Raw genomic sequence first — 23,463 nt, forward strand, 5'->3', positions numbered from 1 at the left:
GGTGAGTACCGTGGACCTTTTGATGTTTATTGCAGGCATCGTGGTATTAGACACGAGAAGACCCCTCCTAAAACTTCACAGTTGAATGGTCTAGCTGAGAGGATGAACAGGACCTTGGTTTAAAGGGTTACATGTATGCTTTCAGCAAAGTTGCCTAAGCACTTTTGGGGAGAGGCATTGCTTGCAGCTGTGCATGTTATTAATCTCAATCCCGCAGTTGCTTTGAATACTGAGGTGCCAGACAAAATTTGGTTTGGTAAAAATGTTAGCTATGATCATTTGCGTGTCTTTGGTTGCAGGGCATTTGTTCATGTTCCTAAGGATGAAAGATCCAAGTTAGATAAAAAGACAAGGCAATGTATCTTTATTGGCTATGGTGAGGATGAATTTGGCTACAGGTTTTATGATCCTGTTGAGAAGAAGCTTGTTAGAAGCCGTGATGTACAATTCATGGAAGACCAGACCATTGAAGACATTGATAAGGTGGAGAGGACCACACTCGAGAAAGATAGTAATCTCACTAATGGTAATCTGATGAGGTTGCCCGCTCACAATTTGGAGAATGTTGAAACGGAAGCTCAAGACAATGAGCAACATGGTGATGTTGATGATCAACAGGTTGGAAGTGGAGTAGAGGTTCCAATTGATGATGATCAAGAGGAACATGATGATGATGATGATCTTGGTGATATATCTGAATCACCTCAAGTCCAACTCAGGAGGTCTAATAGACAGAAACAACCGTCTACAAGGTATTCTTGTGATGAGTACATAACCTTGACTGACGGTGGAGAACCTGAGTGTTTTGAAGAGGCTTTGGATAGTGAAGAGAATAAACAGTGGCTGGATGCAATGCAAGATGAGATGAAATCTTTGCATGATAATCACACTTACGACTTAGTGAAATTGTCTAAGGGCAAAAGGGCATTGGAAACTAGGTGGATTTTCAGGGTGAAACAAGATTCAAATTCTACGCTTCCAAGGTACAAGGCCAGATTAGTGGTAAAAGGTTTCAGACAGAAAAAGGGTGTTGATTTCAATGAGATTTTCTCACCTGTGGTGAAAATGTCATCCATCAGAACTGTGCTAAGTTTAGCTGTTACTCTTGATTTGGAGGTTGAGCAGATGGATGTGAAGACAGCTTTCCTTCATGGTAATTTGGAGGAAGAGATATACATGAAGCAACATGATGGTTTTCTTGTTAAAGGCAAGGAAGATTATGTGTGTAGACTAAGGAAGAGTCTATACGGTTTGAAGCAGGCCCCAAGGCAGTGGTATAAGAAGTTTGAGTCTTTTATGTGTGAGCAAGGTTACAAGAAGACTACTTCTGATCATTGTGTCTTTGTTAAAAGTTTTTCTAATGATGACTTTATTATCCTGTTATTATATGTTGATGACATGCTTATTGTTGGAAAAGATATTTCCAAAATTGACAGGTTAAAGAAGACACTTGGCGAGTCTTTTGCCATGAAAGACTTGGGAGCTGCTAAAAGGATTCTTGGCATACATATCTCACGTGATAGGAGAGAAAAGAAGATTTATCTATCACAAGAGCAATACATTAGGAAGGTGTTGCAGAGATTCCAGATGGAAAATGCTAAAGTTGTGAGTACTCCTCTTGCTACTCATTTTAAACTGAGTGTTAAACAGAGTCCTTCAAATGAAGTTGAGAAGACCAATATGAGTAGAGTTCCTTATGCATCTGCGGTGGGCAGTTTGATGTATGCGATGGTGTGTACAAGACCAGATATTGCACATGTTGTTGGTACAGTTAGTCGATTTTTGTCAAACCTAGGTAGAGAGCATTGGAATGCTGTGAAATGGATTTTGAGGTATCTTCATGGTACAGTTGATATGAAGCTTTGTTTTGGAGGTGATAAACCTACTTTGATGGGTTACTCAGACTCAGATATGGCTGGGGATATTGATTCCAGAAAGTCCACTTCGGGCTATTTGATAAAGTTTGCAGGGAGAGTTGTGGCTTGGCAATCAAGACTACAGATGTGTGTAACGTTGTCTACTACAGAGGCAGAGTTCATTGCTATTACTGAAGCATGCAAGGAGTTGTTATGGTTGAAGAAATTCTTGCAGGAGCTTGGTTTTAGGCAAGATAACTATTCATTGTTCGTTGATAGCCAAAGTGCTATCCATCTTGGTAAGAATCCAACTTTTCATTCTAGATCCAAACATATTGTGAGGTATCATTGGATACGTGATGCTTTGGATGCTAAGTTGTTGGAGTTGGAAAAAGTTCATACAGATGATAATGGTGTTGATATGATGACTAAAGCATTGCCAAGAGGAAAGTTTGAAGTTTGTTGTGAGATCGCCGGTTTGGCGGTTATCTCCACATAGTTGTGAGGGGGAGATTTGTTGGGTATTGGGCTCCCTTCCTATGTGGAGAAAAGGCCCACAATGTGAGAAGCCCATGTCTCACTTAACCTAGTGGAGAGGAGGCTATAAAATAAAGAGAGAGGCAGAACAATAGAGTCAGAATACACTGAAAGCCCTAACACATAAAGGGAGAGGTAGAGAGAAAATTCTGTTCACGTTTTTCATAGAGCTGTCGCAGTAAATTCGGCGCTGCGGATTCGTTCACCGTTGGATCGGGCTGAAATTTTTACAGCAGGTTCGGAACTCATTGCTCTTCATTCTGACCGGTCGGATCTTTGATACGAGGTCTAAGTTGGGAGATATTAATTTCGCACTGCAGCAGTGATTTGTAGAGGTTTTCCTCTCTTGTTCTTCTCTATTTGAAAGCTTTGTTGCTTTGTTATTTGGTTGGGTGTTGGCACTAATTTGTGCTATTGATTGAGACTCTTTTGTACTCTTGTTGATCATAGTGGAGCTATTTCTTTGGTCTGGACGACTCGTGGTTTTTACCCTTGATTTGAGGGGTTTTCCACGTTAAAAATCTTGGTGCCTTTATTTGTGCTTTTGGTGATTTATTATTGCTGCTCTTTGATTATTGCTCCTCATAGATTCTTGCAAGTTAGGGGAAATTATATCCGCTGCATTCTCTGGTATATTGTTTGTTGTTGTTTTCCCCATCAGTTAACTTGGTGTAGGTTCTGTTTGTATCTTCTGATGGCAAGCAAACTTGATCTCATCAAAGATATTGATGACAAGAAAGAAAAAAACGTTGAAACTTGTTGTTAGAGTCAAAGATTTGTGGTTTGTTCAAAATCGGGATAACAGTCGTCATATGGAGTTGATTCTTTTGGATCAGAAGGTAATGCAATTGTATTGCTGTTTTATGTGTTGCTATTTTTATGCTTTTTTTTATGGGTGATATGATTCCTGCCATGGTAAAAAAGGAGGATTTATATTTGTGGGAAGAAAAAGTGGTAGAGGGTCACACCTATATATTGCATAACTTTAAGATATAGAAAAATAAAACCTATATCAGGGGCTGAGAAGGTGACCAAGTCTTCGAGCTCATCTGCTTCACCCCACGATATACCGGAACTGTATGAGGAGAAGGGTCAAAATTTGAGGGTCTTCTCCCTCTTAGAGCTCAAGCGTGCACCAAGTGATTTCAACATGCTTTTTAAGATAAGAGAAGGTGGATTTGGAAGTGTGTTTAAAGGTTCAGTGCAGCCTGCTGATGAGAATGGGAATCATGTTGTAGTTGCCATCAAAAGACTTAACAAGGATGCATTACAGGTATGAGATGAGACTCAACAATTTTCTTGGGATGTAATTGGTCAGAGACTTTTGCATACAAATTCTTATGTTTATGGTTCAAAGCATTTAGAGTCCAATGGTTACCATTTCACACGTGTTCTCCTTCAAGCTTCCATGACTTCTTCCTTTCGCGGGCTACACGGGATCCACTACTGTTAGCACAATGACGTTCGCAATCGGAGGCACCAATTCCCATTTAATTATTTTTGTTTTTTTCTGATTAGTTATTCTTCTTGATTTTGGGTTGTAACTCATGAGTGTTGTTATCACTATAATGAAAAGGGGGAAATGAGAATTTGCTTTTGCTTTTGGTTTTGCATAGTGTTGATTGATGGATGGGTGCGTAGGGAGAAGAAGAGGATGAAGGTTGAAAATGGATTATGAAATTTTGTTGTACGTAGTATTCGAGGATGAAGATTCTCTGTGTTGGTTTTGTGAAAATGAAGAAAATGTAGTGTGTTTTGGTGTTTATTGGCATTGATGGAAGAATATGTGGTTGTGTTGGGTGATGGAGACGAAGGGTGAAACTGGTATCAGACGGAGGAGATGTTTTGGAGGAAGGGGAAACAATATTGGAGATCTAGGTGGAGCTGCCCCACGTGTTTAAATAAGATCGTTGACGTAGAATACCGTTTGCCACGTTAAGAAAAATATAAACAGATTCTGAGGACTAATCCCATGAGTTTTGAAAGGATAGAGACCTAGTTAGAGCAAACTTTAGAAGATAGACTAAAATCAAAATCACTTAATAATTCAAAGACCAAAAATATAATTAACCCTTAAATTAGTAATATATATACCTCATTTTAATTTTTATTTTAAAATGTGAACCAATAATATTTTTTCAAAAAAAAAAAAACTATTGATTTTTACAATATTTATGTCTAGAAGTCATATTTAGAACTTTTTTTTATTTTTTAATTCATATACATACGTAACCACGAATATTTTTAAAATTAATATTTAATAGGAATTCACTTCAGGAAAAAATAGTTTTATTCAAAGGAACCATTATACAGTAAAAACTGATGTATAGGTCAAATATATATATATATATATATATATATATATATATATATATATATATATGAATATGAGGTTTTGAATTCACACCGAATATTTTAATTTTATTTAATATTATCATCATGAACATGAACTAATTAATTAAACTTATAATATAATTAATTCAATTACGTGTTTATTATAGTTTTGACAAATTAAAAATAGTTAAAAATTAAAACCTCGTATTAGAATTGATAATCATTACTAGTTTGAAGAGGAGAAGACTGGTTACGAGTGCAGTGAGTGCCATCTTAACTGTACGGTACATACGGCATTTGGAGACCTGTTGAGCCGGTAGCCGGTGACCTGACCGTGTTGTAATAAAAAAGTGGAGAACGAGGTTTTGTCGCAGACACGTGGCATGTGGTAAGTGGAAGAAGCACCGTACGAAAGCATAATAATTAAGCTTTATGAATTTGTTGTTTCATGTGGAACCTCCATTATTATATTCTGATTTATTTTTTAATGGCATTATTATATTCTAATCTAATCTTAACTATTTTTTTCAACTGTGATGTGATAGTGCATAGTGGAAAAGTCGTACTCATTGCATATTTTATACTGTGTTAGGTAGGGAAGAAACAATTCAGAAAAGGAAATAAAAAGTATATGGCAAAATCATAAAATAAACTTTATTTTATTAAAATATAAAATTTAAATTTTTTAATTATTTACGAAAATAAGAAACATTGTTATATTATCATTACTTTTATTTATTTAATATTATTTATTATTGATATTGTTTTCTTTTATTCTATTTTAATGCAATCAATATTTTTAAATAATATTTTTGTCGATATATTATATTTTGACAGATAATTATTTTGTTTCAACTTTAAATTGGCCAAGATAACATTTTTAAAATTTAAAAATATCTTATTCACTTAAAAATTTGGTAGTTTCATCGCAATTTTATCTTAATTATGAAATAGAAGAATTTATACATTGTTTTTAACATCAATTTCTAAATAGTATACATTTTTAAGACTGCTAAAGTAAAGTTTGTGAAAAAATTACTTGAAACTATCTTTTTACTTTCACATACTATCATGATGTTTTTCGATCGATAAAATAGCATTATTGAAGTCATTTATCGTATACAAGGTATTATTCAAAATTAAATGAGTCGGTCATAATTTTATCCTTAAAAATATCTCAAATTATAAAAGAATAAGTTTATAAATTATTTGTACCTTAAGGTTTTCCACGAAGATTTTACCAATTCATAATCCATATATATTTTTTTATTAAGACCACATACAACAATTTATTATACAATAATTATTTTATATTAAGTGATATGGTTGTTGATAGATTTTATACAGGGACGAGAACAGATGAGGTAAGTATAAGGTTTAAATTACTTTTGATCTTTGTATTTTTTAAGTAGGGTTAAATTGTTTTTTTTTTTTCAATTTGGTTCTTAATATTTTTTAATAATTCAATTTGGTCATTATTGTTAGTTTGACTAAACAAGGTTAAAGTTAATTTCATATGTTAATTTATGTTTTTTTTTTATGTTTTACACGTGTCACTTCACAGTTGTCACACTCAAAATTATTTAATTTGATCTCTATATTTATTTTAATTTCAATTTAGTCACAAATTTTGTAAAAATAGATCAATATTGTCCCTCATTGCATTGAGACTCAATTTACATTTTATATAAATCTTATGGTAATATTCTTATTGAATATTTGTAGAAATATTTTTAAACAAACTTTTTAGTTTTAGTTTTATTATTAAACAAAATTAAACCTCAAACCTAATTTTAATAATTAACCATTTTGTTATCATATATAAAGACATTAGTGTACCATATTATACAAACTTAGTAAATATTAAAAATCAAATAACTTGTCACACACAAGTTTATGAACTAAATTTAAAGTTCAAAACAAAAACATAGTTTAAAGTTTCGTATAAAATTTAAAGTTAATTTAAAAATATTTATAGAAATATTTAATAAAATTGTCAATTTTAGTAAGAATATCATCGTAAGATTTATAAATAAAGTAAATTGAGTCTTAATTTAAGAATGAACAATATTGTTTCATTTTTACTAAATTGAAACTAAAAACAAATATAGAAACAAAATTGAATCATGTTGACAAGTGACACAAATGTGAAGTGACATGTGTAAAAAAACAAAAAATAAACTAAAAAAATTTAAAGAATAAATAAATTGACACATGACGTTGACTTTAAGTCATTTTGTCAAAATTGACGACAATGACCAAATTAAATCATTCAAATAAAAAATAAGGACCCCAAATTGAGACAAAAAAAACCAAAAGACTAATTTGACATAACTTGACAAATAAAAAGACCTTAAATATAACTAGTATTTACCCATCGAATTAAAGATTAGAATCCTCCAAAAATATATATACCTATAGATAATTTCATATATATTAATTTTAAATAAAATTATCTAAAAACATATTTAAAATATAAATTTAGATAAAAAATATTTTTAACTACAATTCAAATTAAATTAATCAATAAAATATTATATACAAGTAAATTTCTTCATTCTAGAAAGTAGATTTAAAAAATGTCAAAATATAAATTTTTAAAAATTAATATTTTACAAAAATAACTTTAATTTAATAGATCTGAATAAAAATTATAAATACATGTGTTAAACCATTATTTCATTATTTATTTCTCTTTCACTAATAATTTTTATTTTAATCACTTAAATTAAAAAGAAACTCAAGTAAAATTTACTAATAATAATACTAATTATATGTAGGTTGCATATGTATTCGTGAGTCGTATACCATTATATCCTTGTCCATCCCATCAATATATACATATAATTAAATTTCGGTATCAATTGTCGGCGTGTATTTATTAAAAATATCCATGTTTAACAGTTAAACTTATTTACTCAAAAGTTAGTTAGTTTAAGATGCAACTTTTTATTTTTAATTTATTGTCAAATAATCACTTTATATTTTTCACTAAATTCTCGTATGCTTGTCGGTAGGTTTTATCTATTTTTTTTATTAATGGTTAAACTTAACTATTTAAAAATTGAGTTAGAATCTTCTAAGATGCAACATTTTTTTTTTCTAAATTCAGTGAATAGATTTAGTTGTTAGTTGTTCTCATATTTTTGGACTATATGAGTTTTTATTTTTATGAGGCTTTCAGTTTACATTTTTTCCATTTAAAGTCACAGCATTATCAGTAGAAAAGCGTTTTTCGTATTTAACTCTTAGTTTCTTTCATGTTAACAGTAGTATTAGGAATTATTTTTTAAACAGTAAATAACAAGTAAAAAATATTTGTATAACTAATATTTATGGTTTTTAATGGTTAATATGATCATTGATATATGTTTGAAGGAATTTTTGTTTAGATTAAAGAAGTATAGTAATTGAAACCATTACTAATAGTAAAAGAGAAAACATTTATCATGTATAATACTAAATATGGATTTGTTATAAATTAATACGTAACATGAGCTATAGTAATTTATGCTTATAATAATTGTTTTAAAAATTAATTGGACTGTTTGACATTAAACTTGTTGCGCGTAAAGGAAAAAAATTTAATTACTTACTTCTAAATCAAAACATAAAATAATTACATTGCAGATTTAATTTGGATTTTTTTCCAAAATTACAAAAAAATAAAATTATTGAACCAATACGTATAGTATAAAAATCAATTTTTTTTTATATCAGTCTAACTATATCAGTCAAGCTTTTTCTGATATATCAATCAACCATTTAAAATGTATTTCAAACCTATGTTAGAATATTCAAATGAACTTTTAGTTTTTATTAAATATTGCACTATATTTTTTACAAGTTTGGATTTTTATTAAATTTTCTCTATTATTCTTCTGCTCAGATTTCAAAATACATTTATTACCATTAATTTTAAAATTTTAAAATATAGTATAATTATCTTTAAAGTACTAAAATATTATGTTTTTACACTCTGTTTAAATTCATAAAATTTATCTCAAATTCAAAAGTATAATAAGATAGTTTTCTCTAAATTCAATGAAGATCAATTTAATTTAATTGAAATTAACTAGAATAACATAATCTACTATTGTGTCAGAGGTAAAAACGCCACGACCGAATCACAACACAGAACATGGCACCATGGTGGTCACACTCAACTTAGAACAATCAACATGGCAAGCAAGTTCTAGTTCAACAGTTCCACGCACTTTTTTAGTTTTTTTTTTTTCCTTAGTTTCCACAAACGACAAAACAGAAATTAAGAAAACAAACTGATAATAATGAATAAAATCTACTACCCTTTTCTTTCTCTCTCTTCTTTCTTCCTACCTCCACTTATTCTTCTCCATTTTCCTCTGTCTGTTCTTCATTTTCTATCTGAAAAACAGTAAAAAAGAACATTTTTTTGGCTTTCATTGATACCCCTTTTGTTTCTCTCTGAATTTTGCATCACGAGCCTTAGCTCTAAGCATGGTTTCAGTTGGAGCTGTTCATAGTGTGGTCTATGTGCTCCTGCTTTCAGTCACTCTGGTTTTGGGTGGGGACATAGTTCACCATGATGATGTTGCCCCCATAAGGCCTGGTTGTGACAACAACTTTGTTTTGGTACCAAGTTTTATCCTTTTTCGTGTTCTTCTCATGAATTGTAAAATTGGTTCCGGAATGTCATTCTCGGTGGTTTTCAACTTTTGTTCTTGGCCTTGATGCTTGCTTAGTGGGAAAGTTATACAGGAGGGTTTGGAAACATGGGAAATCCTTTTGTTTTTGGGGAACTGAAAATTGGAGAGTTGGGTTGGGTGGGTTTAATTTAGAAATTCAGAATTATATGTATGTTTGGTATTTGGTTTGAGTTTTCGTCGTGGAAAGATGATCTGTTCCTTCAATGGTGCTTTGGTGCTTGCTCAATGCTTGCTTAAGTTCTAGAGGTTGCGTGTTTAGTTTTTTTGAGTTTCCTTTTTTAGATTCCTTGCCACAGTGCTTAGTTGGGTACTGTAGTAATTAGTTTTTTTCCTCGTAAACATCTCATAGGTGGTGGGTTTCTAGCTTTTTCAGTAGAGATCTAAGTTTGTTATGTGGTGACAGATTGAGAGTTGCTAATTTTTGTGTAATACACTAACATCTTTTATTTGATATGTATGATTTTCTTTATCGTTTTTTTTTTCTGCATATGAGTTTGGTGCAGGGGGTGTTGTTTTTTAGATACTACTGAAAGACCTTAGTTTGTCTATGCTCTTCTTCAAGAGTTTTGTCCTGTAAAATTTCTGCAACTCAGTGCCTTTTTTTTTTTATTGACCTTCTTTGGTGGTTAGGCTAATGGTTATTTGAGTGTACCCAAAAATTAACTAAAACAAATTTGATGGTATGCAACAGATTGGGAGCTATATTTTAATATTGGACTAAGAACGAACTGATTCTGAAAAATCTTTTAGCTTTACGATTCTAGCACCTGCTTTGCAACCTAATTCTATTTTCTTGGGTTGTGTATTGCCATATATACATATGTATGCATTTTTTCAACAGCTTTGATTAATGGCTTCCTTTTTTTTCTAGGTAAAAGTCCCCGCTTGGATTGATGGTGTGGAAAAAAATGAGTATGTTGGTGTTGGTGCAAGATTTGGCCCTACGTTGGAATCAAAAGAAAAACGTGCCAATCTTACCAGAGTTGTCATGGCTGATCCTCCTGATTGTTGTACAAAGCCTAAGAATAAAGTATTTGAATTAATTATTAAGTTTATATCCTGCAAAATGCAACTTTACTTGCATGTGAAGCATAACTGTTCAGATCGAAAGCTCTATTTTTATACATTTACTAATTTATATTTTGTATTACTTTCCACCATTAGCTCACCAGCGAGATAATTTTGGTGCACCGAGGAAAATGCAGTTTCACTACAAAGGCGAATATTGCTGATGAAGCTGGTGCTTCAGCCATCCTCATTATAAACTACCGTACAGGTGTTTGCATTTTCTTTTCAATGCTTTTTGAGATCATATAGTGTATATCTGTTTCTTACTTGTCCATTAGTGGTTTTAATCAGAGGTGATCTTCGGGACATTAGTTGCTTAGATGTTAAATTTTGTTCCTTATTAGTTATCAGAGTATAAAAAAGAAAGTTGCAATGAGCAGTTGAAGTCAATATTTCTTTTATAAATACAAAAAGTATTATTCTGTGGTTGTTTTGATAAACTGTTGTATTTTCTTGCTGCACAGAACTTTTCAAGATGGTTTGTGAAGAAAATGAAACTGATGTTGATATAGGAATACCTGCTGTCATGCTTCCCCAAGATGCTGGATTGACTTTGGAAAGGCATATTAAAAATAACTCCAATGGTATGATTAACTCTCTGTGAGGTGTTTCTTATTATGTAACTAGTTACAACTTTTCTTTTTATGTAACTAGTTACAACTTATGAAATGATCACTTTATATTTTATACTTCTCTGGTAAATGTGTCTTACTTGATATCATTTGCACTGCTGCATGTACAATTCCTGGTCTCTAGTGTCCATACAGTTATACTCTCCATTGCGTCCATTGGTTGATGTTGCGGAAGTGTTTTTGTGGCTTATGGCTGTTGGTACCATTTTATGTGCTTCATATTGGTCTGCCTGGAGTGCTAGAGAAGCAGCTATTGAGCAAGAGAAGCTTTTAAAGGTTACCTAGTTCCATTTTTGTGCCAACTTTATTCAATAGTGAAAAAAACAGGAATACTAAGATGTGGAGGATAAGATCCTACTAACCAAATAGAGCCAAACAAAAAAGTGCAGAAAAGACAAGCACATTAAAACAATAAAGCTTTTGCTTTATTTGCTACCTGTCAAGGAGGCTATATAAAACAGGACTTTATTCTCTTTTAATGTCAGCATGTTTTTCCCCCTTTGTAACAAATTGTTTCCCTCATATTTGGAAATTCATTGATCTAGTTACTAATATATGGTTAAACTTACATACTTGCAGGATGCTTCAGATGACTATACTAATACAGAAAATGTTGGTTCCAGTGGTTATGTGGAAATTAGTACCATAGCAGCAATCTTATTCGTCGTGATTGCTTCATGTTTCTTGGTTATGCTGTATAAATTAATGTCATTCTGGTTTGTTGAAGTTCTGGTGGTTCTGTTTTGCATTGGCGGGGTAGAGGTGCGTTTTTCTTGTTTTTGTTTATCTGAGTATTGTTTCCTCTGATCTAGATTATAATCACTATACTGATGGACCATATTTCCTTGCTTTTGTTATCATTATTTTTCATCTTCTTTAAGGAAGCTGCCATGACTTAGATTGTAAGTGGGGGATCACTTGTGCTGAACTTTTAGTGACAAATTTCTTTCTATCGTGAAAGCAAAAGAAAGGGATTCTGAACTCAAATTAAAAGGAACTCAAGTGGGAGAATGCTATTTCTATAATGGAAAAGATATTTAGTAAGCTACTTTATGAGCTGGTTAAGCATTATCCACCTTATGCTTAAGCCTCATATTCTAATTGAGCTAGATATAACAGATCATACTGAGCTCATTTCATTGCAATCATTTTCCTCCTGCCAGGGACCTGATAATGTGTAGGTCTGAAAGTTACTGAACTTGAATGCTAAGGCTTCAATCTATTTGCTCTTCTAAGCTAATATGGGAAAAGTGGGTTTGATTATTTCATGTCCTGAAATTTATTTTGGTATGACTGGACAATTAACTTATAGCCTCTTTCTCCATTCACATGGACAATGTCGTTTAGAACCTCAATATCCCACATTTACTTCTACCTTTGTGTGATTGAATTCAAGCTTTCAAACTTGTCATTATTGGATGCAAACGAATCCCAACTTGAAAAAGATGGATCAGGGATGAAAATAGTTGTTTGAATTCTTTAGTTTAATATGGCCCACCTTCGCAATCCAAATTTCTAAGGCTACTATGATTAAGTCAAATCCTAGATCTTCAAGCTGAGACAAAAAGGTGTCCCTGGTTGTGGTTATATTGAGTCCTAAATAAGTCATATAACATTGACAACTACACAATATGATGTACAGTTAATCATGAATTCCCTTAGATTGGTGGACATTATTACTTTTGTTATGTAGATTAGAACTAAAATATTTTTTCACTCGTGAATTTTTAGTAATTTTTGCTTTAATTATTACTTGGAGTTAAAAGTATGGTGCTGCAATAACAGCATGATTGTTTAGCTGTCAAACAAGCTAAATCGTTGTATTCTTCATGTGCTTTCAGGGACTGCAAACTTGTTTGGTGGCCCTATTATCATGGTAAGTCTTTTATCCACAATCTGGCGATTTTTCTTTGGTTATGGATTTGTGATTGACCTGTTGGGTTATACATATGTTGTACTTCTAGTAATCAGCATTTTCAACATAACTGAAAGAGGATATAACTACAGATGTTATGGCCCAAAGATCATGTTGTGGTGGAGCATACCGTATTTGTGTTGTTAAATTGTGATTAATTGGTGTGATTATTGTTTATATAACTGGTGGCAAATAAGAGTAAGAATAGATTGACATAGCCAGCAAGTCTTTTTCCGTATACCTATTTCCCGAAAAGTATTAGCATTGAAGTGTTAAGAAACTGATTTTCTTAACCGAATGTAGCAAGACAGACATACAGCTCTGACTGAGAACATTGCTCAAAGATGTATTTTATGTAACTTTTGCATCAGCAAGGATTTTCGGCTTTCTTTTAGTATCAATATTGTCTGAAAAAGAAATTAGCTTAGCTTGAAGCTTGTGGCTTTTTAGATAACATGGTTCATTTTCATTCTATTACATTCTTTAGTTATGGCATGGAATTGACTGTACAATGCTTATAGTTTTAGATGGTTTCGCCAACCTGCCCAGACATTTGTGAAGATACCCTTCTTTGGAGCTGTCTCATATCTGACACTTGCTGTTACTCCATTCTGCATAGTGTTTGCTGTGGTTTGGGCGGTTTGTCGCCATGATTCATGGGCTTGGATCGGTCAGGATATCCTTGTAAGAATAGCTTTATCACTTTTTGCCTATCAAAATGATCTATTTACTTCGTTTCCTGGTTAAATTCTTTCTTTACATTTTCTAGTGTTTTGAACTAACTGGTTGGCATTTCTGATTAATTGTTAAAATAAAGAAAATTATGATACAATCATAAAAAATTCGCTTGCTGGATTTCTTAGATATTGTTTTGTGACATTGGAACATCACTAGTATAAAACTGAAAATATTCTTAAACTAGCATGAAATCCAGTACTTTTCCTTAGGTTGCAGCTGTGACTATAACAATGACTGTAGGATACCGCATCTGTCTCTTGAATTGTATTGTTTTGTTTAATATATGATATGGATCCAATTATAATTATTTATTACATTAACACTATTTGCTAGTATGGAGTCATGAACTGAGTACAAGGAGTACATTCTTTTGCTATTGGTCAATGAAAAAGATGTGAAGAACAATATCAATTTCCTAATCTCTGCTTTTTATATATGAAATTTGGCTGTCACTAGTCATCAAAATGCACCATGGTCTCCCACTCTCAGTACCCTTTAACACACACACACGCACACATATAGGATGTTGAGGTGATAGTTGCTTAATTTCGTTCTGATTCTATAGGTTTACACAAAATATTAATGGTAAATATTTTTTCAAACCTCATTATTTATTAAAAGCAAGAAAGACATTTAAGTAACTGGATGAAAACACTCACCCCCCTTTGATACATTTCTGGATATGACTCTGCTTGCTGTTAGTTTCCAATGCCATGATTTTTATTTTTGTGTGACAACAATATTTTTCCTTTGTTAGGTAAAAATTTTATTTCTCTTGATAATACTTGTTCCCATTCAATGTAGTTTTGGATAGAAATTTAAGTTCTGCCATTTAGGATTGTAAGCATTTATAAATCAAGAGGCTCATTAATATTTATTTATTTGTCTACCATCTATCATTCAGGGTATCACATTGATAATTACAGTTCTTCAGATTGTTCGCATACCAAATCTAAAGGTAATGATTCATTGTTGCTGTTTTCTTCCCACTGTTTTTGGTTTTTAAAATGGTTGTAAGTATCATCTCCTTATATACTTGTTTGTGATACTCTTAGTTTAAGAATAGGAGTCATAAATGGGGCATTTTTAAGAGATAGCTTTGCTGGATCCTGCTGAACTTTAACTATGAACAAAAACAACTTCATAACTTTTTTCTGTATCAGGTTGGGACTGTTCTTCTCAGTTGTGCATTCCTATATGACATCTTCTGGGTGTTTGTCTCTAAATGGTGGTTCCATGAGAGTGTGATGATAGTGGTCAGTCTTTTAAAGAAAGCTCTCCCTCTCCACCATTTTCTGCAAAGCTTGATTTTGGCTTCAATTTTCATTTTGCTTTCCCTTCAAATTAATACAACTTTTCTCTATACAGGTAGCTCGTGGTGATAAGAGTGGAGAAGATGGCATTCCCATGCTTCTCAAGATACCTCGTCTATTTGACCCTTGGGGTGGTTACAGTATCATTGGATTTGGTGACATAATCTTACCAGGACTTATAGTGGCATTTTCACTAAGGTTGAAATGGAATTCTTATGTTGATCATACTATACTTACCTCTTTTACTCTTCTTGTTTTACTGAATTCCTTTTTGTTGTAGAATGCACATGATTTCCACTGCAAAAGTGATTTAGATAGATGAAAAGGAGAATGGTCTTTTATTATGTAACAATTTCAGGAACTTATATTATTGATAACTAATGTTACAGGTATGATTGGTTGGCAAAGACGAACCTTCGTGCTGGATACTTCTTGTGGGCAATGACTGCTTATGGTTTAGGTATAGAATGTTTTTCTCTGGGAATAGTTTTCCAAATAAAATTTGAAAATATGTAGACCTGTTAACTGTAATGCTAGATTCCACTGATATTGTAATACACTTGGCTACTCTTTGATAGTATTATAATAATTTAACCACGGAAAATTCTAGATAACTGGTTAAAATTGCTTAACATTCTAAGTGCATCAAGTTAACAAAAGAAGAAGAGTTCATACGAAATTTTAATGGTGACACTCACAAAACTTTTGGCTTTCTCTCTGATGAAAAACAAAATGACAAGTTGCAAACTTCTAACTTAGGCATGTCTATGGATTTTGGTTGGTAGCGTAATAGGTGAAAGGGTTTAAAGAAAAGGTTTATAACTACTTAATTCTTGACGGTGATGACTTTGTTTTTATGTACAAGTGTTTTCTTAGAGAACTTGACGTGTCCTTTCCTATGTCGGACTTTGAGTGTAGTATGTTATCGGTGATGAATGTGTCTCTGAGTCAACTGCATATTATAGTGCATTGCTAGGCCTATGCATGCAGTGTGCCTCAATCTAATATGTTTTCAAGTTACTAATTGGAATTATAAAGAAGCTATGATACAACACTTTTGCAACATTAAGAATTTCACTATGGATTTGTTTGCTTGCTTCTTCTGTATATTCTTAGCTTCAAATGTGGAAGTGACTGTTTGCTTTGTTCATCATACCTTAAATTTTGATCTGCAGGTCTCCTCATCACATATGTGGCTTTGAACTTGATGGATGGGCATGGTCAGCCAGCTTTGCTTTATATAGTTCCATTTACACTTGGTAAGTACAAGATCCAATGATGGCATGTTGGTCTCTAGTCTTTTACATTTCATTCTTCCCTCTCCATCCACAAAAATGGCTCCTTGGTATCATACTTCAACCTATTCTATTAGCTTTTAAAGTTCCTTTGCTTAAATCATGCCAATTAGTATCACTTCATTTTTGAGCCAAAACTAAGTGAAAAAGGAATCATGTTATAATTTGAGTTTTATGGTGACTGCAAAAGGCCTATCACACAACCTTCTGCCTTTATCTGGGCTTGGGGCTTTCTATGAACTTTGGTCTTTAACCAAGCTGAATCACATCCTGTGTTCCATGTAGTCAAGCTCTCCTAGCTTGCTTGTTCATCTGATTTTGGTGCAAAATTTCATATGTGGATTGGACAAAGAAATAAAGATGATTTTATTGAGAATTGAATTCTGACCTTATGTGGCACGAATATTGAAATGGACACTGGACACCGGACACAACACAAACACAAACACTTTGACACTTGTAGTCTCCAAAATGTAGGACAGGGGACACGAATCAGTATTGTTGAGAATAAAGAAGATAGGGATTGAGATTAATCTCCCCTTGTGTATAAACCACACATAGGGTAATCTATTTATAATAGAGAGAGGTACAAGTAAAAAGAGTAACTGAAAATAAAAAGATTAAATAGAAGATATTGTTTGATATTGTGGTTATCAATATCTAACAATATCTTAATAATATCAAACTATATCTAACACTCCCCCTCAAGCTGGAGCATACAAATCGTATGTGCCAAGCTTGTTACAAATATAATCAATTCTAGGCCCCCGTAAAGACTTCGTAAAAATATCTGCTAACTGATCACTTGAGTTAACAAACTCAGTCTTGATGTCTCCAGACATAACCTTTTCCCGAACGAAATGACAATCAATCTCAATGTGTTTAGTCCTCTCATGAAAAACAGGATTAGAGCTAATATGAAGGGCAGTCTGATTGTCACATACAAGTGTCATTTGAGTAATATCTCCAAATTGTAACTCTTGAAGCAATTGCTTGAGCCAAACAAGTTCACATGCAGCTGAGGCCATAGCTCTATATTCTGCTTCTGCACTAGATCTTGCTACAACACTCTGTTTCTTACTTTTCCACGAGATCAAGTTACCACCAATGGAGACACAATACCCAGATGTAGATCTTCTATCAGAAGGAGATCCTGCCCAATCAGCATCTGAATAGCAAACAACTCTTGTATGGTTATTAGAACCATATAACAATCCTTTTCCAGGAGATTTTTTAATATACTTCAAGATGCGAATGACTGCATTCCAATGATCTTCACATGGAGAATTAAGAAATTGGCTTACCACACTGACTGCAAAGGAAATGTCAGGACGAGTAACGGTAAGATAATTCAATTTCCCAACCAATCGTCTATACTGCTCAGGATCAGATATAGGCTCCCCCTGATTTGGTAGAAGTTTAGTATTGGGATCCATGGGTGTATCAACAGACTTTGAACTCATAAATCCAGTTTCCTCCAGAATATCCATGGCATACTTTCTTTGAGATATAACAATACCATCATTGGACTGTGCCACCTCAATACCCAAGAAATATCTGAGTTTGCCAAGATCTTTGGTCTGAAAATGGTGACAGATATGTTGTTTCAACTGAGAGATGCCATGGTTGTTACTCCCTGTAAGAACGATGTCATCAACATATACTATCAAGTAAACACATCCAGCACTCGAGTGTTGATAAAAAACAGAATGATCTGTTTCACACCGAGTCATACCAAATTGTTGAACAACATTGCTAAACTTTCCAAACCAGGCCCTAGGAGATTGTTTTAGGCCATATAGTGATTTGCGAAGACGACATACCATCCCAGAAGACTCCCCCTGAGCAACAAACCCAGGAGGTTGCTCCATATAAATTTCCTCTTGCAAATCACCATTGAGGAAAGCATTCTTAACATCCAGTTGATAAAGAGGCCATTGTTTAAGAGCGGCCATGGCGATAAATAAACGAACAGAAGCCATCTTTGCCACGGGGGAAAAAGTATCTCCATAATCCAACCCAAAAATTTGAGTATAACCTTCGGCTACAAGACGAGCTTTGAGGCGATCAATAGTACCATCAGGTCCAACTTTGATAGCAAACACCCACCTGCAACCAACAACAGATTTTCCAGACGGCAACGGGACTAGTTCCCAAGTTCCACTATTATGAAGAGCACTTAATTCATCTGCCATGGCCTGACGCCAACCAGGATGGGCTAAAGCGTCACGGACAGTTTTTGGAATGGTCACAGAAGAAAGAGAGGAAAGACATGTATAAAAAGGTAATGACAAGCGATGATAACTCAAAGCAATATAATGGGGAGAGGGATTACGGGTAGAACGCATACCTTTTCGGAGGGCAATGGGAAGGTCAGACTCAGGTGTCAGAGCCGGAGGAGACAGAGTAGTTGGCACTGGAGTGGAGTCACATGGTGGTGGTTGTGATCGATTACGGCGACTATAAACCTGAAGAGGTGGTGGAGGAGCAGGTGACTGTGGAGCAGGAACCGAGGGTGAAGAAGACACAGTAAGAGGGTCACAAACAATAGGAACGTTAAAGGTATTAGAAGAGTTGTCAGGATTGGATGGAGTCAGAGGTGAAGATTGACTCTTAAAATAAAGGGAGAACTCATTAAAGGTGACATCTGCAGACACAAAATAACGGTTAAGAAAAGGAGAAAAACATTTGTATCCTCTTTGTGATCTTGTAAACCCTAAGAAAACACACTTATGTGATCTAGGAGAAAGCTTGTCAAGACCAGGACTAAAATTATGAACAAAACATGTAGACCCGAAAACTCTTAAAGGTAAGGGATGAAGAGGTTCATGAGGGAATAAAATGGAGTGAGGTATGTTATTCTTTAAAACCGAAGAAGGCATACGATTAATGAGATAACAGGCAGTAAGAATGGCATCACCCCAGAAATGTTCAGGAACCTCGCCATGAATTAAAAGAGTGCGAGTGGTTTCCATAAGATGTCTATTTTTACGTTCAGCTACACCATTTTGTTGAGGGGTATAAGCACAAGAAGTTTGATGCAGAATGCCGTGAGAAGCCATAAATTGTTTGAAAGAATGAGAAAGATATTCACGGCCATTATCACTACGCAAAACTCTAATAGAAACACCAAACTGAGTTTTAATTTCATTAAAAAAAGATTGAAAGATATGAAATAATTCCGAACGATGTTTCATTAGAAATAACCAAGTGCATCTGGAGTAATCATCAATGAAAATAACAAAGTATTGAAAACCTAAAGTAGACTTAACGCGGCTAGGACCCCAAATGTCAGAGTGAACCAAGGCAAAAGGGGACGAAGCATCACGTGTGACACTACGAGGAAAAGAAGTACGAGTATGCTTGCCTAATTGACACGACTCACAATCCAAACGAGACAACTTGGACAAGGCAGGGACAAGCTGTTGTAACTTGGCAAGGCTTGGATGACCAAATTGAGCATGAATAAGAGAGGGAGACTCCATAACTGCACCAATGTGTGTAGAGGGACGAAGATGATAAAGACCATGAGACTCATATCCTGTGCCAATCACCTGTTTCGAACTCCGATCCTGTAAACAGACAGAATTGTTGGTAAAAGAAACAACACAATCAAGAGAACGAGTTAGGCGACTGATGGACAACAGGTTAAAAGGAGACCCAGGGACATAAAGAACATTATCAATGGTTAAAGAAGGAAAAAGTTTAACAGTGCCAACACCATGAGATGAGACTCTAGAACCATCAGCGAGTGTAACAAAAGGTAAAGGATTAGTAGAGGATAAAGAAGAGAACAAAGATTTGTTACCAGTAATATGATCAGTGGCTCCTGAATCAAAAACCCAAGGACCAGGAGAAGAAGATTGAGTCAGACCAACAAAAGATGTACCTGTGTGAGCAACAGATGTAGTGGAACTAGAAAACTGTTGATCCTTATACCATTTGAGAAATTTGTTGTACATAACAAGTATATCGGATGAAACAAAAGAGAGTTCAGAACGGAAAGAGGCAGCGGAAGACGCCATAGAGGAACTGGAAGACACGCGGCTTCGAATGCGGCTTCGAATGGCGCGTGAGGGATGATCAAAACTGTATGGTCGCCGGTCGGAACTAACACTCCGGCGACGACAACGGTGGTGGCGACTTCGGCGGCGGCTCCGGCGACGGCTCCGGCAGCGGCTCCGGCAGCGTCTCCGGCGACGGCTCCGGCGACTACTCCGGCGGCAGTGGCGCCGGCGGCTCCGGTGGCAGCAGCGGCGGTGGCGACAGAGGTGGAGGCAGCGATAGCGGAAAAAAAAAAAAAACCTTAAGCTCTAGATACCATGTTGAGAATAAAGAAGATAGGGATTGAGATTAATCTCCCCTTGTGTATAAACCACACATAGGAATAAAAAGAGTAACTGAAAATAAAAAGATTAAATAGAAGATATTGTTTGATATTGTGGTTATCAATATCTAACAATATCTTAATAATATCAAACTATATCTAACAAGTCTATTAGATCATTATGTACCTACATACTCAAAATCATCTACAAACAAGATTAGTTAAATATAATAATTTAAACACATGGTCAGCTAGTAGAAAAATGAATCTTATTTATCTATCTAATATACAAAAAGCGAAAAGTAGTGATTATATTAGATTTGTTCCTTATTTCTATAATCATAATACAAACTTATATAATAAGTTTATAAGTTTATGGGTTTTTTAGAAAATCATTATATATATCATTATTGACATTGTGTTGGAACTAGGTCAAAATCATGTCAAAGACAAAAAAAGTGTATTTCGAATAGACATTTCAACGATACATGTCGTACGAGTGACATACGCTTGGTTGGTGTACACACCATTTATGAGACATGACCGATTCTGCAATAACATTGCGTAGATAAAACTTGATTGTTGTCTTCAGTAGACATTTAGTTACTTCATGATAAGATCTGGCCATTTTTCTGTAACCTTATTCTGGAATCACAAATGCAGGCACCTTTTTGTCATTGGGAAAAAAGAGAGGCGAACTCAAGATTTTATGGACAAGAGGGGAACCAGAAAGGCCTTGCTGTCATATCCAAGAGGATAATCAATCAACTAACAGCCACCATTGAACAGCAGCAGGCTTGTATCCTACTTGGTATATTAATCTATAGGAGAGTGGTAGAAACTCCTAGGACATTGTGTAACTTTGTTGTAACAATTTCAGCCAAATGGTATGATAGCATGCACTTAAATCCTCCTGAGAGATATCACCCAATTGTTCTGATATTGAAGAGGACCATGAATCTGTGTACTGTAACCTTATTTTTTGTGAGATAGCAGATGGAGAATCCATGAGGGTCTGAGCAAAACCATGCCTTTGCCAACCAAAATGTCAAGAAGCAAAGATACATGCATAGAAAATTCCGATCCAAGAGGGGAGGCACTGTTGGAAAGGCTGCTAACACTGAGAAGCTGCTGTCTACTATATAAGCATAACTTATGTTGTATTATTATCATCATTACTATTGTTAATGTTGTATTGTATGGGATTTGAAGTTGAAGTTAGCTAAATTTTTGTTCCTGTAAGATTTTTCATGTTACCAATTTCCTTAAATCTTTCGAGATGAAGAGGAAAGACATTGATCTGTCTAGTCTTTGGTGTTTTGTATATGCCAGTTCTTGCATGAAAAGTTGGCTAGATGAAGACGTGCCATTTATGAAAGTTAAATTAGTACAATTTTAAGTAAAGTTTAAGACATGTTACATAATACTTTGAAAATTGTATTCTCAGAACAATAGCAGAAGACAGTAATTTAATCAACTAAACTCAGTTTCTGAGTTGAATTTAGTTAAATTAAATTCAGTTCATAAACAATCTCATCAACGTATAATTGTAATCTCTAAATTCAAGATTTTGGTAATTGTTTATTTGAATTTAAATCTAATTGTCAGTAAGATCTCATAATATATAACCTAATTGATTTATTGACATTCCAATGGCTCCTTAAAGAGAGGAGCGTCGGTGGAAGAGAGGAAGAAGGGGTGAGGGATGCATTGGTGGAGGAGAGAGGAAGGGAGAAGAGGGCAAATAAGTCCTTTCACAGACCTATGGAGGTGCAGGAAGAAATCTATGAAAACTTAATTGTTATAAATCTTAATCAAACCTAAAAAAATTTAAATGCTTATTTCACTTCAAATTTTCTTGCCATAGTTATAATATAATAACAAGAAGTTGTCAGAAAACGAAATCTAGAGTTTATTAAAAAAATAAACCTTTGAATTACACTTTCCATAAACATTCTAAAAAAGGATAATTTGAAATGTTTGGATTCTATCTGATTATTATTTTTTGCAGGTTTTTCTTCTTTCTCCTCCATACTTTCTTCTGTCCTATAATCTAAAATAGTAGTTAAAACACCTTTATTACAGTATACTTCGAATATTCAAATAGCATAATGTGAGATAGAATTTCATAATCCAAAAAATGATTCTGGATCAAATTACCTAATCCAAAATAATATTTGTAGTTTCGTAATCTAATATAAAATTACTTAATCTAAAACAAGATTACATGTCATAAAACAAGAATATAAGATTCTGAATATGAGACATAATTCTGAATTAGAAAATCCAAAACGAGATAATTCTGAATCTGAGACATAATTTACAATATATTTTATTATGTAAAATGTGGGTCCACACAGGAATCATTTCTTCCTGCACCTCCATAATTTTGATCCACACCCATAAAATTTTATACTCTAAAACATGCCATTTAATATAATTTTTGTATTGTAAAATCTCAATTACAATTTTTTTATTTATTTTGAATTGTGTATTTTAAAATATAAAAAATTATATTTTAGATTATACATTCCAATTCCAAAATATAAATGAAAAAATATATTCTGAATTAGACATTTTGAAATATAAAATTTATATTTCAAATTGTAAAACTGAAATAAAAAATTTATGAATGTGCAAAATGAAAGAGGTATATGAAGCTGCTGTGCATGAGTGAGCAGATGAGTGAATGTTCATTACATGAGTGACCCAAGAAAATTTGTATAAATACCCAACTCTGTAAAATATATTTAAAATTAT

General features: G+C 33.7%; 1 protein-coding gene across 1 annotated transcript; it reads left to right on the forward strand.

The window, feature by feature from the left end:
* Window positions 1-9,039: 9,039 nt before the first annotated feature.
* Window positions 9,040-22,107, forward strand: SPPL4 (SIGNAL PEPTIDE PEPTIDASE-LIKE 4). Its single transcript, XM_028052075.2, has 14 exons — window positions 9,040-9,341; window positions 10,287-10,445; window positions 10,580-10,691; window positions 10,948-11,067; window positions 11,240-11,391; window positions 11,695-11,877; window positions 12,957-12,991; window positions 13,552-13,714; window positions 14,673-14,726; window positions 14,932-15,024; window positions 15,137-15,279; window positions 15,471-15,541; window positions 16,257-16,340; window positions 21,367-22,107. Exons 1-14 carry the CDS (start codon window positions 9,207-9,209, stop codon window positions 21,486-21,488), a joined length of 1,626 nt encoding a protein of 541 aa, XP_027907876.2. The 5' UTR covers window positions 9,040-9,206; the 3' UTR covers window positions 21,489-22,107.
* The last annotated feature ends 1,356 nt before the right edge of the window (window positions 22,108-23,463 follow it).

This window comes from Vigna unguiculata, chromosome 10 (assembly GCF_037176805.1).
Source record: "Vigna unguiculata cultivar grain cowpea cultivar isolate G323 ecotype 2 chromosome 10, ASM3717680v1, whole genome shotgun sequence".
Taxonomy (NCBI): Eukaryota; Viridiplantae; Streptophyta; class Magnoliopsida; order Fabales; family Fabaceae; genus Vigna; species Vigna unguiculata.

Bases quoted from the DNA above. Each gene is read 5' to 3' on its own strand.
- SPPL4 (XM_028052075.2), top strand. From the start codon at position 9,207: ATGGTTTCAGTTGGAGCTGTTCATAGTGTGGTCTATGTGCTCCTGCTT. The intron at 9,342-10,286 runs GTACCAAGTTTT...TTTTTTTTCTAG, and splicing joins GTGACAACAACTTTGTTTTG to GTAAAAGTCCCCGCTTGGAT. The intron at 10,446-10,579 runs GTATTTGAATTA...TTCCACCATTAG, and splicing joins GTACAAAGCCTAAGAATAAA to CTCACCAGCGAGATAATTTT.